Source organism: Notothenia rossii (genome assembly GCF_949606895.1).
Source record: "Notothenia rossii genome assembly, chromosome: 8".
Taxonomy (NCBI): Eukaryota; Metazoa; Chordata; class Actinopteri; order Perciformes; family Nototheniidae; genus Notothenia; species Notothenia rossii.
The window spans coordinates 4,673,238-4,691,409 of NC_136906.1; the positions used below are offsets into that span (position 1 = coordinate 4,673,238).

At 39.8% G+C, this 18,172-nt stretch overlaps 2 protein-coding genes across 4 annotated transcripts; both read right to left on the bottom strand.

Moving 5' to 3' along the window:
• Positions 1-418: 418 nt before the first annotated feature.
• Positions 419-5,009, bottom strand: LOC307014001 (uncharacterized protein). 2 transcript variants are annotated; one of them, XR_013801123.1, is made up of 9 exons: positions 4,165-4,820; positions 3,314-3,515; positions 2,778-2,997; positions 2,416-2,689; positions 2,146-2,326; positions 1,946-2,022; positions 1,677-1,857; positions 910-1,160; positions 419-743 (listed from the first exon to the last, which is right to left on the bottom strand). XR_013801123.1 is itself a non-coding variant. In XM_079641662.1 (9 exons), the coding sequence occupies exons 5-8, from the start codon at positions 2,162-2,164 to the stop codon at positions 916-918; spliced, it is 522 nt and encodes a 173-aa protein (XP_079497788.1). In that variant the 5' UTR covers positions 2,165-2,326; positions 2,416-2,689; positions 2,778-2,997; positions 3,314-3,515; positions 4,165-5,009; the 3' UTR covers positions 419-743; positions 910-915. The 2 variants fall into 2 exon arrangements, 1 of the variants encoding a protein (XP_079497788.1); XM_079641662.1 differs by having other exon boundaries at positions 4,165-5,009.
• Positions 5,010-7,661: 2,652 nt separating this feature from the next.
• On the bottom strand, positions 7,662-11,837 carry rpsa (ribosomal protein SA). Of its 2 annotated transcripts, none has more exons than XM_079645386.1 (8): positions 11,680-11,837; positions 10,460-10,629; positions 10,225-10,343; positions 9,677-9,922; positions 9,265-9,393; positions 8,277-8,436; positions 7,906-7,926; positions 7,662-7,795 (listed from the first exon to the last, which is right to left on the bottom strand). In XM_079645386.1, exons 2-8 carry the CDS (start codon positions 10,590-10,592, stop codon positions 7,701-7,703), a joined length of 903 nt encoding a protein of 300 aa, XP_079501512.1. In that variant the 5' UTR covers positions 10,593-10,629; positions 11,680-11,837; the 3' UTR covers positions 7,662-7,700. The 2 variants fall into 2 exon arrangements, with proteins under 2 accessions (XP_079501512.1, XP_079501511.1); XM_079645385.1 differs by having other exon boundaries at positions 7,897-7,926.
• Positions 11,838-18,172: the final 6,335 nt, after the last annotated feature.

Consider the following 18,172-nt stretch of genomic DNA (forward strand, 5'->3'; position numbering starts at 1 on the left):
CACCATACATACTTGTCAAGTCAATAGACTATTATATGCCCTTTTATTTATTCTATAGTAATTGAACATTTATTTTGTGAACCTTGCCATAGTTGGATTTAATTGCTAAACGTGTTCTGTTACAAATATCTTATCTTCCTTTAGGTTTTAACACGGATGCAGCAAATTCCAGCACCTATTGTGTGCATGGTTGACCACCCCGGACTAGAGCCAAACTGCCTCAATCCGTACACTTTGCAGAACCTCCACAATATTTACCGTTTCGATTATGGACCATTGAGGGGAAGAACGGAAGAAGAGAAAGTTATTTTTACCTGTAATAAACTGCTACTGTATTTGATGAAAAATCAAATCATGGTTTGCTATATATGAATGACATGCTATCTAGGAGCCAATAATTCAGGGAAGAAAGGCTATCAAGTAGTTCCATCAAACTTTATTTTTTATAAATGTACAAAATGACATGTGTAAATATACATACATACACACTGTATAAGATAAGATGGACTTTTATTAATCCCTGTGGGGAAATTCAGTTGTCCAAGCAGCCAGAGGGTAAGGGTGAAAAACAGGACAGCACATATATCTTATCATCCATTCCTCCTCTTATAGACGTTTTCAGCATCTTACCTATCGCAGCTTTGTAAGCTGGTGCTGGGGCTTTTTGGGACGGGGTGTCAGAGTGGTCATCCCGTCGTGTGTGATCCGCCGGATTTTCTCAACTTTGTGGAGTGTTATTGAATCTTGAGTAAAATTACAAAAAACATCACCAGCCCATTAGAACATTACAAAAATAATTTGCCATAACTGCAATGTTATATTTACATTCAATATTGTTGATCTTATGAAGGAAGTGATTTTCAATTTTTCACTTGTTATTTGCAATTGCTTTATAAATATTGAACTTACCAGGTTTTAGCCATTTATTTGCATCTGTTGTGCCTCTTTCAGGATGTTCACACTTGGGGAATAGGTGGGTCGTCGAGCACGTGAATGTTTTGTAGGTGGTTGACCACTGACGTCCACCTTGCCACCTTCTCCGGCCCCGAGGTTGTGCTCGTCGCACTCCAGTAGACATGGTTTTTTTATGCTGTGCAGCCACCTCTTCAACAACTTGCAGTCCTTGTTCTGTGAAAGTATCACAAGTTTTTTGGACAAACCTGATAAAAAGAAAACACATGTGAATATTCAAGCCATAGTGTGTAAATGATGTGCTGTGATGGACAATATTCAAGGGTGTGGTGGAAAGAACGGTGGGGGGCAAACAGAAGGGTAAGCACAGCATGTTAATTACAACCATAACATCCACATGATAACTGCCTTCTGTCTGAACACATTTAATAGCCAGGAAACCCCCGTACATAGTCATATACACATCCCTGTACATTCACATTCTAAAGAGTACTCACATTATCCTAAGATTAGTGAGTGAAATGTAATTTACAATAACAAAGGGTGCTGTGATCAAGTGGTCTGGCAGACAGTTTACAATAACAGAGGAAAGACCAGATTAGAGGGACAAATTGTAGGGGGATATAATTCATGTATGTATCCAGACATGTCTGCTGCTGATTAGAAGCTCAGGATGAATTGAATAGTAAAACAAAGGAATATCTCAACAAAGGACAGCGTCTCTGATTTGGTATTCTTACATTACAACACATAGGGATAATTACCTTTTTCAAAGTGCCACACACCATAAAATTGTTCTATGTTGCATTCCCTCAGAAACTTCTGGATCTGTGGATGACGGTCAGTCACAATGTACTCAACCGCCAAATCGTTTGACTCCAGATGATCTAGGCATCTTTTCAGTCCCTCCTTTTCCATGTGGTAACTACCACCTACTTCATTGCTCTGTTGGTGAATAAGAAATAGGGCATTAATAAACTGAAGCGTGCATCAACAGCCAGCTTAAAAAACTTAACCAGAAAGAGAATCACACCTGAACAAGCTGGAAGTCCACAATGGTGTTGCTTCCCAGGTGCATTAGAGTGTAGCTCCCGAACTTGGCTGAGTGCCCTGAAGAAAATATAATACAGGAGGTTTCAAGGCTTTTCAACAGAATTTCAATGGATAAGTTTGATGAATTGTAATATACACCAGATACTCTGGCACTAGACTGTCCTGTCTGTTTCTGCTTACCTGGAGAGTCTGCTCTCATATCTCCTGCAACTGTGACCTTTCCCCCCTGGTGGTGTAGTTGCTGGAAAATCTTCAGCTAATCAGTTTTCCACTTCTGGATAATAGCAGGCTCCAGGTAATTCCTAGCATGCCTCCTGAAGGTCTCATACTGGAAGATCTCCAGCTGCATGGCTCTGCATATCTATGAATACATAGAAAAACAGGAAACGTTTTTGAAAAAGTCCACTTCTGTCATTTTTCATATGCTATGGATGTTAGATGGTATAATACCTTTTGTAGTTGGAAGAAGGAAGCACCAGTGAAGTACGTAGCAGCAGATCATTGTAAGTTGCCAACCGGGGTACTTCCGATGACGGGCTGGCTCTCCCATTGTCTGAAGTAACTGCAGTTTGGACAACGCTGTGTGAACGCCACAAAAGTCCCCATTGTTCGTCTTTGGACATCACAGTCTGTCTTACACACCGGACATTTTTCAAACAGCTGTCCGAGGCAGCTTTCAAACACAATGTAATTTGCGTCACTGTGCGTGGATCGTGTCTGAAGTCTAATGTAACAAAAACAAATGAACAATACATGTTAGATGTCAACTCTGAAAAACAGTAATAGTAATGTACGAAATATACCAAACTTACGATATGTCAGGTTCTACTAGAGTATCATCAGGGTGGCAACTCGAATCCAGAGTCTTTTCAAATTCAGTCGAAGTCTCTCCTTGTTCCTCCTCCAACTCTAGTCGAGGTCTCTTGCTAGGTCCCAATCCTTGGCCAGTTATTGGTGTAGATGCTAAGGTGAATTCTGGGTAGGTTGAAGTTTCAGTGCCAACATTTCTGAAAGACACTGTGGCCTGGATGCCTGTTAATAAAAGGGAAAAGTGCATAAATACTTTGTACATTATATAATACACTAATACATTGTAAAAGGCCAACAACTTGTGTACATCAGACAGATTAATTCATCAATTTAGAAAAAAGTACAAACAGCACTGTATTTCCTGAAGTCCACATAACAGTATTTCTGTGATATACAATAATATCAATTAAAGTTGTATTTATAGAGCACATTTAAAAACGTTTTTTGGTCGAGCCAAAGTGCTGTACATGTAATAAAAGCACAATTAAGGTAATGTATCACAAATAAAATAAAACAGTCAGTATTAGTATTAGTCTACCTTTGCTTCTCACGTGTGCCGACTTCAGTGTTCCCCAGGACAACTGTGTAGCAACTGGCACTTTCAATTCCACTGTCTGTGTTCCCCCAGACCGTGTCTCAGCCATGTGAAGAGTTCCCACAGAAACAGTCTGTGTACGGTCTGTTTGGCATCCGACTGTACTGGAGCGGTGGTGTTTACCGGGGTCCTGCTGTGGTCTACTCTAAGAAAGATACACATAACATTCATACAATTAATTTTCTATCCGATGAAAACAGTCAATTTCCTAAAAGCAACACTTTCTGAGAGACATTCCTAACGAAATTAAGTGCAAATCACAACATATTATTGAAACGTAGTTGTTTTATGTTCGTCAGCTTGCCAGCTTGATTACAATGCTAACCTACGTTTCATAGTTGTTCAGTGTAATATGCTATACTATGAACAACAGATAGTGGTTCATATTAGGCGATCAAAAATATGTTTACAATTGCAATCCTATACGGGTAGTCTGCTAAAAAAAATGTTTTCCCGAGCAAACTCATGTCTAGCTCCGTTGTTTAGCTCGGTAGCATACACCCTAGGAACGCCAGCTATAATGTAATTACGTTCCTCGACTGACCGTACGTAAATCACCCGGAGTATACTGTCTATGAGTATTCCGTGTGTGAATGCAGACATTCTCCTGCTATGAGATACATGTATGTAAGGCCATCTGCAGACATTGGAATTGATATATGGAAACGCTAGCAACTTAGTTAGCCCAGTTAGCACTGTATCAATGGCTTAGCAGTCCGAAACACGTTTACACATTTAAACAATCGTGGTAGATACCTTGTTTGATAAATACACAAATAACAATGCAAACTTACAGGTTGTGTACCCGAATCTTCCCCTGCTCCAAACTGTCCAAACAAACTAGGAATAGCATCGTCCTTCAGTTTCAATTGTTGTGCATATCCGGCATCAAACTGGGCAATGTTTGTGAAGCTTTCGTCTGTGAAATGCCGCGCACACAGGAACGTTCTTCGAACCTCTGAAGGAACAGTGTTAAACAGAAATGTCAACCACTGACTTCGTCGTGGTTCTTCCGTCGGTAGGAAAAATAACGATGGTTTCCCTTTACATTTCAAGAAACAGGTCCTTGGCTTTGGCATGACTGGATCGATTGTGAACTGAACCAGAGCTTCCAACAGTACATGTTAGGCTGGCAGAGGGTGCGGCCAGCGCCGCCATAGTTCTTCTGGATTGGTCCATTTAGTTCCGGGTACGTGTTTACGTAATCTCGTACCCGGAAGAATCAAATGGATGATGACGTTTCACCAACGAGACGTTTTGGGGAGGTAGTACGTCCACACAGCAGCTTTGAAAAAATCTTGAAAATCTTGGAGCTGGGCGTCTCTGAGAGCTTGGAGATTTTTCGCGAGCAACGCGACTAACAACCAATCACATGAATCTCCCGCCCCCGGCATACAAAGCAAAAAACCCCGGGGATTTTATGCGAGCAATATATATATATATATAAACTTCCCAAACAGGCAAAAAACCTACCAGTTTCACCCACTGTCTCTGCCACCTCCCTCCATGCCTGGTTCCTCCGGTTTGTATCCCGGTAAATAGTTCTGGTCGTAAAGAACCGGGTGATTTGCTACCGTAATTTCTCGTTTGGAATATGAGGAAATGAACTGCGGTCTGGCTCTCCCAGCTTGCACGTGGTTTGATTGGCTAGCGCTTGAACTGTCAGATTTGCATAAACGGGATTTGATTGGCTGACGCTTCCAGCTCAGTTTCAAAAGTTGAACATTGCTGTATATAGGGTGTACTTTGAGGGTTTTGACTGTGCAGACCGTTTACATGCATAAAAACCTTCATAGCACACAAGGGGACGGGTAATAAACGGAAAAGCATGACATGTGACATTTTAATTATCCAGATTTCATTGTATTGTTTATATATAGCATTTTCCATTTTTTAAGTATTTGTATTTTAATGTTGAACCCACTGCTTCTGAAACAAAATAGTTTCCTAAATTGAGATTCATAAATCTGTTACTTGCTGCTGTTAAATACCAACCACCTATGTGCAATATATATACAGGACTGTCTCAGAAAATTAGAATATTGTGATAAAGTTCTTTATTTTCTTTAATGCAATTAAAAATACAAAAATGTCATACATTCTGGATTCATTACAAATCAACTGAAATATTGCAAGCCTTTTATTATTTTAATATTGCTGATTATGGCATACAGCTTAAGAAAACTCAAAAATCCTATCTCAAAAAATTAGAATAGTTCCTCAGACCAAGTAAAAAAAAAAGATTTATAACAGCAAAACACAATCAAACATTTGAAAATGTCCATTAATGCACTCAGTACTTGGTTGGGAATCCTTTTGCACGGATTACTGCATCAATGCGGCGTGGCATGGAGGCAATCAGCCTGTGGCATTGCTGAGGTGTTATGGATGCCCAGGATGCTTCAATAGCGGCCTTTAGCTCATTAGCATTGTTGGGTCTGGTGTCTTTCAGCTTCTTCTTCACAATACCCCACATATTCTCTATGGGGTTCAGGTCAGGGGAATTTGCAGGCCAATCGAGGACAGTAATGCCATGGTCAGTACACCAGTTACTGGTGGTTTTGGCACTGTGGGCAGGTGCCAGATCATGCTGGAAAATGAATTCCTCATCTCCATAGAGCTTTTCAGCAGACGGAAGCATGTAGTGCTCTAAAATCTCTTGGTACACAGCTGCATTTACTCTGGGCTTGATGAAACACAGTGGACCAACACCAGCAGCTGACATGGCTCCCCAAACCATCGCTGACTGTGGGAACTTCACACTGGATTTCAAGCAACTTGGATTTTGCTCCTCTCCAGCCTTTCTCCAGACTCTGGCGCCTTGACTTCCAAATGAAATACAAAACTTGCTTTCGTCTGAAAAGAGGACTTTGGACCACTGTGCAACTGTCCAGTGCTTCTTTTTCTTAGCCCAAGTCAGACGCCTCTTCCGTTGTCTTGAGTTCAGAAGTGGCTTGACCATGGGAATACGGCTATTGTAGCCCATTTCCCGGACACGTCTGTGAACAGTGACTTTTGATACCTGGACTCCAGCTTCAGTCCACTGTCTTTGAAGCTCCCCCAAATTCTGGAAGCGACTCTTCTTCACAATGCTGTTAAGGCTGCGGTCATCTCTCTTGGTTGTGCAGCGTTTCCTGCCACATTTCCCCCTTCCAACAGACTTTTTGTGGATGTGCTTTGAAACTGCACTCTGTGAACAGCTTGCTCTTTGAGAAATTTCTTTTTGTGTCTTACCCTCCTGATGGAGGGTGTCAATGACGGTCCTCTGGACAGCAGTCAGATCAGCAGTCTTCCCCATACTTGTGATTTAGTTTACTGAACCAAGCTGAGTGTTTTTCAAGGCTCAGGAAACCCTTGCAGGTGTTTCGAGTTAATTAGACGATTCAAGTGATTCGTTGAACACCCTACTAGTATACTTTTTCATGATATTCTAATATTTAGAGATAGGATATTTGAGTTTTCTTAAGCTGTATGCCATAATCAGCAATATTAAAATAATAAAAGGCTTGCAATATTTCAGTTGATTTGTAATGAATCCAGAATGTATGACATTTTTTGTTTTTGTAATTGCATTACAGAAAATAAAGAACTTTATCACAATATTCTAATTTTCTGAGACAGTCCTGTAGATGCCGTAAATAACTGTAATATATACCTGGCTGCTAAATCCTAAGAATTGTTACAGGATGTATATTTTTTTTAATTATGCAACTTTTTATTACATCATAACTTAGTACTTTTTTTTTAGTGCATGTCACATATTTAACATGAAGCTTTCAGTGGCTCCTTTTAATGCTGTAACTACGCACATGTCTACTCCCCTCCGTGGGACTAATAAAGGTATTCTGATTATCTATACATTTCCCTTCTTCTTGAGTGCCACAGTGACGCGTCCTAAAACCCGGTAGTAAACTCCTTCCAGTTCCATCAACAAAAAAACAATACAATTTCTCCATAGGGTTTTGGAAAATAGCTGGAAATAAGGTCTATGGTTTAAACACATCTAAGAGACGGATCACATTTTGTTCAGCCGGATAATCTCCACATGTCTACCCTACTTTTTAGATATTATCCGGCTGAACAAAACGTGATCAGTCTCTTCAATTTGTCAACCAAATTTTTTGTCGAAGGAACCGGAAGTGGTCAAATGCTAACTTATTTCCGGGTTTTAGGACGCGTCACTGTGGCACTCTATGCCCATCCTCATTATCGAACAGTTTTTGGGATAGAAGAACAGTAGAGCTAACAGTGACCTTCAGTAAATGTCAAATAAAATCAATAGAAAACAGAGTCAAAGTGTGAAAACACCATTTTATTGTTGCTAGTCAGTTTAAGACCAGTCAGCGGTGGCACCTCCCCACTCAGTAGCCTGAGCGGTGGGAGCAGTGGACCAGTCCTCTGTGGCGGGCTGAGTGCTCCAGTCCTCTGCAGGGGGAAACACATCAATGAGTTAGCATCATGTAGTCAAAGAAACATTTAAAAATAATCTTGAATTTTGTAAATTAAAAATAGGAAATCAACCGTACGTTTCTCACCTGGCTTGACCGCCGCAGCAGCTGGAACAAGGGAAACAAAGACAGATTAGAGACAGACAAAGTACAAAAACTCATGATAACTTATTAATTTAAATACCTACAAAATATCGTATGACTTTTGTATGGTTCTCATATTCACACAAGTGTCATTTCATTTAAAGTACAAGTGTACTATGTTGATCTTAAAGTGTAGATATGTCAATGAAAAGCTGAGGTCACAGGCTCCTCCTCCAACACCATAACAGATCAAATAGTGCAAGTAAATACAATAAAATAGATAAATGATTTGTTATGTATTATTAAATAGTACAAAACCATCATTTTATGTCCATAATGAATAAAGTGTGGTTACAGTAAACCAGCGTTCTTACCTGCTGGGAACTGCTGGATGGGCACAGATGGAACAGCGACTCCCTCGGACCAGTCGGCCACCTCGGGCTGCGTGAACTCGGCTGCAGGAGCGCTCCATTCGCCCTGGAACTCCTCCTTTCCAACAGCCTTCTCCGCCGCTGCCTGCTCCTCCTTCTCAATCTGTAGCGAGGAAATGTGCATTCATTAGATCTCAAGTCATCCTAAACATTTTTGAGCTATGTTGTGTAAGAATTTTTTTTAATTATCGGCTCATTTCATTATACAGATGGAATATAAACTCGTGTTTTGACGTGCAGTCTTAGGAAACAACCGAAACCTAGCCTATATTATTCCAATACATTTATTTATATTAGCTAATATTGTTCTAGGATTAGATTATATGCATCTTATTGATCCTATAAGTTTACCTTCTTTACCAGCTATGCCACTTTTGCTGTAACACTTAATGTCAGGGTTCACCAATGGTTTTCAATGACTTTTCCAGGACCTTTACCTAATTTTCCATGACCAAAAATTACTCTCAGAGGTACCACTGAAACATTTGTATTTTAACATGGTAAGCTGGAAAATAAGGTCTGCATATGAAACATGTTTTGCCTATCTAAAACAAATCAAATAGTAGACTAACTAGCTTCTACACGCTAAAGCAACTCAAATCTCTCACCAGCAAAACACCTCGACAGTTAAAAGCTATTTTACGTTTCATTACGATACAGTATTTATCATCATTATAGTATAACTATTTCGGCGATTAGATAAAATATAAATTATATTTGAGGCAACTTGAGTTAAATTTCTATGACTTTTCCAAAACTTTGTGAAAAATATTGTTTTCCATAACTTTTCCAGGGCCTGGAATTAGCATTTTGAATTTCCATGACTTTTCCAGGTTTTCAATGACCGTAGTAACCCTGTAATGTACACTCTGAGTGACTCCAATACATTTTGAAAGCTTCACTTCTTTCAGTCGCCCTGCGTTTGTCTCACCTCCTCTGGATCTCTGTAGAAGTACAGATCGGGCATGACCTCCCATGGGTGCTCCCTGGAGATGGTTCCCCTCATCCTGAGCACCTCCCTGGACAGCATCCACCACATCAGACCAACAGAGTGGTGACCCTGAAACACAGCCATATCAGTTATAGATCACAATAGGAAAAACGCAACTTTCATTCGCACGTTTAATATCCAGAGACATGAAGAGCTACGTAGCATTTTGTAGCAGACCTTTACCCCGAAACCCAGAGTGGTGGAGAGAGAGGGGGTTAAAGGCCGAGCTTTTTTATTTAGCACACGTCTTACACCCAGCACATCATTGACAGGACAGGCAGGGCTCTAACGGTATGCAAGATACACAGAATTGACAACGTATGACAGGTACTTGTGTTCAGTTTTTCCTCACCTTGTTGTTACAGGGGATGGCGATGTCCACGTATCTCAGTGGAGAGTCGGTGTTGCACAGAGCGATGGTGGGGATGTTGACGTAGGAAGCCTCAGTCAGTGGCTGATGGTCGGCACGGGGGTCTGTGACGAGCAGGAGGCGGGGCTCCCTGAAAGCAGCCTGGATCTGATTGGTGAAGGTACCGGGGGTGAAGCGCCCGTGGAAGGTGGTGGCTCCGGTGGCAGAAGCGAACTTAAGCACGGCCCTCTGAGACAGCGAGGAAAAAACCAAGTTACACTCAGAACTCAAGATTAAAAATCATTACTATTTTACTTTACAAATCTTAAATGTGGCACAGGTCACTATCAAACGCCAGTCATTGGACGTCGTCCTCATGGTGTTAGCGAAAACCCGGCCAGATTACTTTTGCACACTTCCGACACCAGAACACCGACATCAGTGCCCGGCTTTAATTGAGTGCTTATCACAGTTCATTTACTTCTGTCCCACAATGTTTACATGCAATCACTACAGTACACCAGGACAATCATTCAGACCGTTTACTGTACCTGTCCAGTGTTCCTGGAAGAGATGACGCACACATCGGCCGGGTTTTCAATGGCAACGATGGCCCTGGCAGCGAGCAGAAGCTTCTCCCAGGTCTTCTTCAGGTTGACAATGTACACACCTGGGGTTTAAAGGAGAACAAAGAGGCATTAAGAGCTTTGTTGACAGTTATAACACGTTAGAGGATCATTATGGTGCAGAGAGCTTTGATTCTGCTTAATCTGTTCCAACACTCACCGTCACTTTTTCTTTTGTAGACATACTGGTCCATCTGGAAGTCCAAGTTGGTACCTCCCAGATGGGTGGATGCTGCGAGGAATTTAAGGACATCCTCTTCCTTCATTTGAAGGACATCTAGACCTCCGGACATCGTGACCACTTTCCCTGCGCAACGATTTATGGAAAAGCTGAGGAAAGGAAGAAAAGCTTGGTGAGATAAAATAAATTCTCTGTTACAAGTAAAAGTCCTGCACTCAAAATGTTACTCAGGTAAAAGTAGAAATAACCAAATCAAAAAAGTACTAATTATCACAACTGGCCCTTTTACGAATATATTATATCACTGGAGCTTAATTTGTGATGCATTCTTGTGTTCATCATTTTAGTTTAGAAGCTGTTAAAGGATGTGGAAACATTTTTTTAACTGTCAGATACCTCCATCCATAATTGTACATTCAAGAATACATTTTTGTATTCATAAAATTAACCTGCAAAGGTAACTAGTAACTAATCTTTTGAAACAAATCTAGTAAAAAAAAAAGTACAATATTTGCTGCCAAAATGTCGTGAAGTATAAAGATGCAATACTCAAGTACCTCAATTGTAAGTTAGTAGAGTACTTGAGTAAATTCACTTAGTTACAGTCAAACTCTGCATTTGGGAACTATGGTGTAAATATTAGCTTCCTGCTAACAGGTCACTAAAGCATTAACTTCTGACATCCGGGGTACAGGATGTGTAGACAAGCTGCAAAGGCACACTGTTATTCTTACACATAGAATGTTTTAAAGCAAGTTTAAATGTGTATAATGGAGGGAGGCTGTGGAGTAGTGTACTAGTGCGTTGGTGTTCGGATCAGGAGTTAGGTTAGCAAGACACTTCACTCCAAATTGCTCCTTTGGGGATTGCCCACAGTATTGAGTATGCAAGTCGATTTGGATAAAAGCGTATAACAAGTAACATGTAATGTAATAATCAGTCGGCTACGAAATTTGTTCGCTAATTATTTTTTGTTCAGGCGCTACGGGAAACCCTCCGGTATGAGCGCGTGTCAACGGCTAGCACGTTAGCAGTAACATTAGCAATGTCTACTTTGGGATATTTGAAATCAATAAACACGATCAATGTTGGTTTTTTCTGCACTATTTGGGGCTATATAAGCCGCCGTTAGTTACTTGCTCTTTTTAAGGCGTCGATTAAAAAGGTTTATTGGCGAAATAGTAGCGTTAAAAACTCACCACGAAACAACGCCGTATGGAGATCTAACCAAACGGTGAAAAGAGGGAGTCTAGAGGAAGTGACGTCGTATAAATACCAGATTTCCAAGCCTGTGATTGGTTAGTTTTTGTGAAAGAGTAGTTATCTGAGAATTTTATTTAACGATTGTTGTTGTTGTTTTTACTTTTGCAAGATTTAATTGTTGAATACTTTCATGTAATTATTAAACTAATAAATACTGGAGACATTTTGAGGAAGCGACATTTGTGGTAAAACTATTTGTGCTAAAGTAATCAAATTACTAATTCGTTTTTTTTGTTTTGGAAGCAATTCTGTGAGTTACCCAATTCCCCTTAGGCTTCACCGTCTCTATGACACTTCCACATAATATATTATACCATTTTTTGGGTTCATTTTAAAGGTTTTATAGCAAAAACACGAGCCTTAAAAACTCGTCACGGTGAAAAACAGGGCCATGGGAGGAAGTGACGTCGGATAAATACCAGGTTTACAAGCCTGTGATTGGTTGGTTTTCATGAAAGGAGGCGGGAGTAGTTCTGTGAGGTATTTTTTTTTGTTCAACTTGATGCTTCTGTAAATTGGCCAATAGATGGTGCTGTTTTGCCACTATGAGGTCCATGAGGTCCATGAGGTAACCACAGGTCAGTGTGTGCGGTCGGGTGGTTATCCCATATTAAGACAATGGCGATGGAAAGACCATATTAAGACAATGCTGAGACGCTGACTCCTCGGTGAAAGACTGACCTGTGGAGCAACTCTATTTACTCGAGATAAAGAGTTCCAGGCGAAAGGGAACATTATATGTACACAATGTCACAACGAGTTGAGAAATAAATCCATTACAACCTGTCTTATGTGCAATTTGTATGATACTGAAATAGTGACACCATGCTGAGTTCAATCAATTCAATAGTCTTCTTAGTGGTATTACATATGAGCAAGCAAGACACTGAATGAAATTAATCAATATTAAAGTGAGTAACTAATAGAATACATGCTCGTTAGATATATCTTTATATTGTTGATAATTATACATTCACTGTTTATCTTTTATGTTTTTTTAACTCATGGGAAATTCGTTTTGGATAATCTAATCTAGTCCTAGAACTATATTAGCTAATATAATAAAAGAATATAGCCTATGTTTAGGTTATATGTCATAATGTATAATCAGAATGGGTTTTATTATTATAAGTAGGCTTACACATACAAGGTTTATATGGTGTAGACAGAGACACAGAAAGAAAAATATGTAGCAAACGTGTAAAATAAAAATAGGACTGTTATGAAAGCTATTTTAAAAAACTATGTTAAGAAGACTATAATAACAAATTAACAATATTTAGGTATGACTACTGTGTTTAAAGCAGAGAGCTGTGCTAATTTAAAAGAGGTATAGGTATTTCAGTTTATATTTTTGGCACAATTCATTTTACTAATTCTAGTGTGAGACTGAGCAGACAACAAGCAGGTGGGTCGGTCAAATTTGTGTTGATTCAAACGTTTGCTTTGGGTCAAAGTCAAGGACACGAGAGGCGATGGATCAGACAAATAAGGCCAAAAAAGCTGTGGAGTGTGTGTCACACGGTCAGAAAACATGTTATTGGAGTTGAATTCTGCGAAAAGATGTGGGTTTTCAAAACATATAGAATCACTTGGTAACTCCCAAGACAGATAGCTGATTTAGTTTGGTCACTGTTCATCATTATGTCAAATATATGCACTTATCAGGGTTCATACACTTTTTCACCAATGATTTTCTATGACTTTTCCATGACTTCTCCAGGACCTTTACCTAACTTTCCATGACCAAAAACATTACTCTTTCTCAGCGTGCCACTGAAAATTGTTTATTTTAACATGGAACAGGAAAATAAGGTCTGCATATGAAACATGTTGTGCCTATCTAAAACAAATCAAATAGGCTTACTAGCTTCTACACGCTAAACAACTAAAATCTCTCACCAGCAAAATACCTCGTCAGTTAAATGCCATTTTACGTTTCATTACTACACGATACAGTAGGTATTATCATTATAGTATTACTATTTCGGCGATTAGATCAAATATAAACTATATTTGATGCAACTTTAGTTACATTTCCATGATTTTTCCAAAACGTTGGGAAAAATATTGTTTTCCAAAACTTTTCCAGGGCCTGGAATTAGCATTTAGAATTTCCATGACTTTTCCAGGTTTTTAATGACCGTAAGAACCCTGACTTATAATACACTCATGTACAACTATACAGAGCAGAAGAGGAAGATGTTCAGCAGATAGTTTGCCCTTAATAACCTCAAGTCTTACTTTACTTTCTGTTATTATGTCACCGCTCCGCCTCTGTCTCTCAACCGGTCTGTGATCAGGGTTCGGCCTTCACGCTAATCTATATGACTTTCTAATCTCTCGCGCGGGAATTTGACACCACAGCTGAACGTGTTACACAGACCAGTCACACATTGTTATATTATAAAGGAGAAAAATCATACTTGCGTTTTTCTGAAATGTTTAACCCTCCTGTTGTCTTCGGGTCAAATCTGACCAATTTACTATTTTCATCAAGTACTACTTTTTTGTTTTACATTCGATTGCATTAAGGCTTTATGATATCCTTCACAGTAGACATTTGAATATAGAACATTGCTGATCACCACTTTCATTGAATTCTGGATGATTTAGTCAACTTTGTAACACCCATGGAGTTCCCGGTCAGAAATGACCGCCATAAAGAAAAGGAATTAGTAACCATCCGGATCAGATACAACACACACACACACACACACACACACACACACACACACACACACACACACACACACACACACACACACACACACACACACACACACACACACACACAACACACACACACACACACACACACACACAGGGCCGGCCCAACCCATTAAGCGACATAAGCGGCCGCTTAGGGCCCCGCAGCCACTGAGGTGCCCCCTAGCAAAAAAAAAAATTAATTTTTAAAAATGTTTTTTTTTTATCTCAGTACACCGTTGCTCTACTCTAAAGTCGCATCTAAAACGCTGATCTAGCTGTGTATATTTTGTTATTTTTGATTGTTATATTCAATCCAGTGTTCGAAATGGGGGGGAGCCAAGGGGGAGCTTGGCTCCCCCGAAGAGGGAGGGAGCTCCCCTGAAGGCCGACTTTGAGATAAATAGGGGGAGCTGCATATTTGTGTCACACAGATTAGAAATGTTGAGTTTCTGTAAATAAAAGTTCTTGAAATAAATAATAGTCATTGTTCATTACAGTTTCTGAATATTTGTTTTATATTTGTGAATATTTCTGGGTGTTGCCATCTGTACGTGGCGGCGCTGCATTATTTACGCTACTTACGTTGCTATGGTTACGGCGGCGATGCCGGCGGCGTATTTGAAATGTTCATAAAAAATATGGCGAAACGAAATCAGCCAAGCCTCGCAGCTTTTGGATTCACAAGCAAAGAAGCGAAGGATTCTAAAAATGACAACGTGAACGGAACAACTTTTAGCTAGCCGGCTGTAAGCGGCGTTAGGGTCGCGTTTGACAGCTCCACACCGAGGGAGAGGCTTGCCGATGCGGAGCCTGAAGAGGCTTCAACAACGGCCACAGCCGCCGGCGCCACCTGCACTAGCAAACCTGACGATGCCCATGACCTGCCTTTTAACTGGACACAGAAAAGATGGAGTGAGTGGAATGAAAGCTATCCATGGCTTTTCATTCCACTCACTCCATCTTTTCTGATGAATGTGGATATGAGATTTGCAAAGAGGCAAAAAGTATATTGATCTCTCTGCCGCTCGCAGAAAAATCCACCGGAGTGCACCTTTCACAAGAAAGGATTCAGGGAAAGTCAGCAGTGATTAAAAGAATAACCTGCGGAAAAAGATTTATAATCACCATAAGGGCCAGGCAAACGAAAAAGCGATCGAGATTTCGGAGAGGAGAAAAAAAGATGTCCTACCAAACAAGCTATTGGCGATCAATGTTGACCTAATGCAGGAAACATATAGATCTTTCAGGTCTGCCTATATGATTAGCAATACAATAAATAAATAGGGCTCCCCCGAAAGCAAATGGGTAATTCGAACACTGATTCAATCTCATTAGCTACACGCATTTGAAGCTTGTAAAGGGAGGATGACAGCTCTCACTCGCCACTCTGCTGTTCCGCAGCGCCGCTTCCCCTCCCTCCGCTGAAATGATGAATGTAAGGTGTATAGTAATCATAGATAACACGGCAGGGTCCGTTACAGTTTGTTTTCATCTGATTTCAAATAAACAAAGTATTGGCTTTCAGAATATTAGACTTGTTTCGGCAAATTCAGATGATAAATACAACAAAAGTTGGTTCCGTGTTGTGTGTAGTGAGAACGCGCTAGAGTGAGGGGGGCCCCCAAACAAAATCTTGCTTAGGGCCCCCAAAAGTCTAGGGCCGGCCCTGCACACACACACACACACACACACACACACACACACACACACACACACACACACACACACACACACACACACACACACACACACACACACAGTAGATGTGTCCATCCCCCCACATGGATCACACCTGGCACACGCAATACATGTTCAGTGTCTGTTCTTTGTATATTTACTGCAGTTGTTCATGTATACCAGTAGTCTGATACAATATGTACAGTTTGAAAGGGTGTTCAATGAAATTTGATCATGATTGGTTTTTGTGTTAATGTAATAGCAAATTTGACCGAATACCAAAGTAAGGGGGGGGCGAAGACAATAGGAGGTGATTATGCACTTTGGCATTGGTTCTTTTAATTCAGTAAACAAAATATTATAATAACCTACAAAATAAAGAACAGTTACATTATACAGTATTTTACTGTAAATTATTTTATTTTAGCTTCTGTTGTAACTATATTACATGTATATATTGTTCTAGCTTGCACCCACAGGCTGTATATATAAAGCTTGCACCATTATGTCTATTTACACTGTTCTGTATTTAACTTTAATTTCTGTATATAGTTGACTTATTGCTGCATTGTACCTGGACCATTGTCTTGCAATCTACTTTATTGAATTCTTCTTGCAATAGTTTCATTTCTTCTTGAGTATATTCTATATTGTATTGTTACAGGAGACTGGGACTTACACTTCCAACAACTACGCTATAACTTTTGTGTATATAGGACAAATAAAGCCTTTAAATCTAAAGTGTGTATGTGTAGCTAATTCCTGGTATTGCACACATGCGCACAGACTAAACGCTGATTTAAAATAAGCTGAAGTTTAGTCTGCCGTGTCGCAGTGACCCAGTCATGAGTCTCAGCTCCATATCTGCAGAAACTCAGAGGTCAGCCTGATACACTGATAACAAGGAACATCAGGATCCATGCTCCGAATGAATGTTACTGTGCTTTACTTTATCAAACAGCCTCCATAAAGAAAGCACATGTGAAGGATGCATGAAAGGAAACGTCAGACAAGAATCAGGGTGTTTCAGGGCAGTTTAAATCAGAATATAAATAACACTGTTGTTAGAAGAAGCATGACATAACAGCCGGGGTTAAAGTGCATTATGCAACTTAAATCATGATTACTGCAGTCTGATATCAGAAGTGGGAAGAAGCACTCACATTTTAAAGGGAAAGTTATACATAGTCATACAAAAATAAACACATTTGACTGAAAAGTGGGAATAACTACTGTTATGTGGGAATAAAAAGTGATTCAAAAAAAGAAATAAAAATTAAATAAAAAATAAAGACGCCACATTTGCATCCTGTGTTGCAGGGAAATAATACACTTTTTTTTTTTTTAAAAGAACAAAAGAAATAATACTAATTGTACACCGACTTCTTGTTGTTGTGGTGAAATATAAAAACTAAAAACAATGACTTAAAATAAAACAAGATTTAGAAGACCTGTACAACATGTTCATCTCTTGTTGTAGTGACATTTTAAGTCTTATAAACAAACAAATACATTAAATTAAAAACAAATGTACACGGTCTTCATCTGTTGTTGGGTTAAAACAAATAAAAGACATTAAAGAAGCCGTAGAAGCAAAACACTTTCAGGCGCTGGAGGAAATGTCTTAAGCATGTTTTCGGACACTCGTCTCATCTTGTACTATCTTTCCGTCATGGTAAAAAAAACAAGCAAATCCTGCACTCTGATTGGCTGATTCACTTGAAGTGCATTTTGGAAGGAAATCCATTTCAGTCTTCTTAAAAAAATGTGTTACAGTGACTTCTGACTGTCTGTACTTCAGGCACTTATTTCTTCTTATTTTCAGGATTTCAGTCCAAATCTGGCCATCATCTGCTCGTACACGGTCCAGGCCATGGCGGCCATCATGGTCCTCCTCAGGGCTCGAGGTACGGCTCCTCTGAAGAACCCCTGCAGTTTTTGCTCCTGAGAGAGAAGACAGAGATCCATGATGGTAAATAACATGATAATGGGTAACATGGTTGTTTAAAGAGTCCTCTCCTGATGATGTTCAGGTGTATA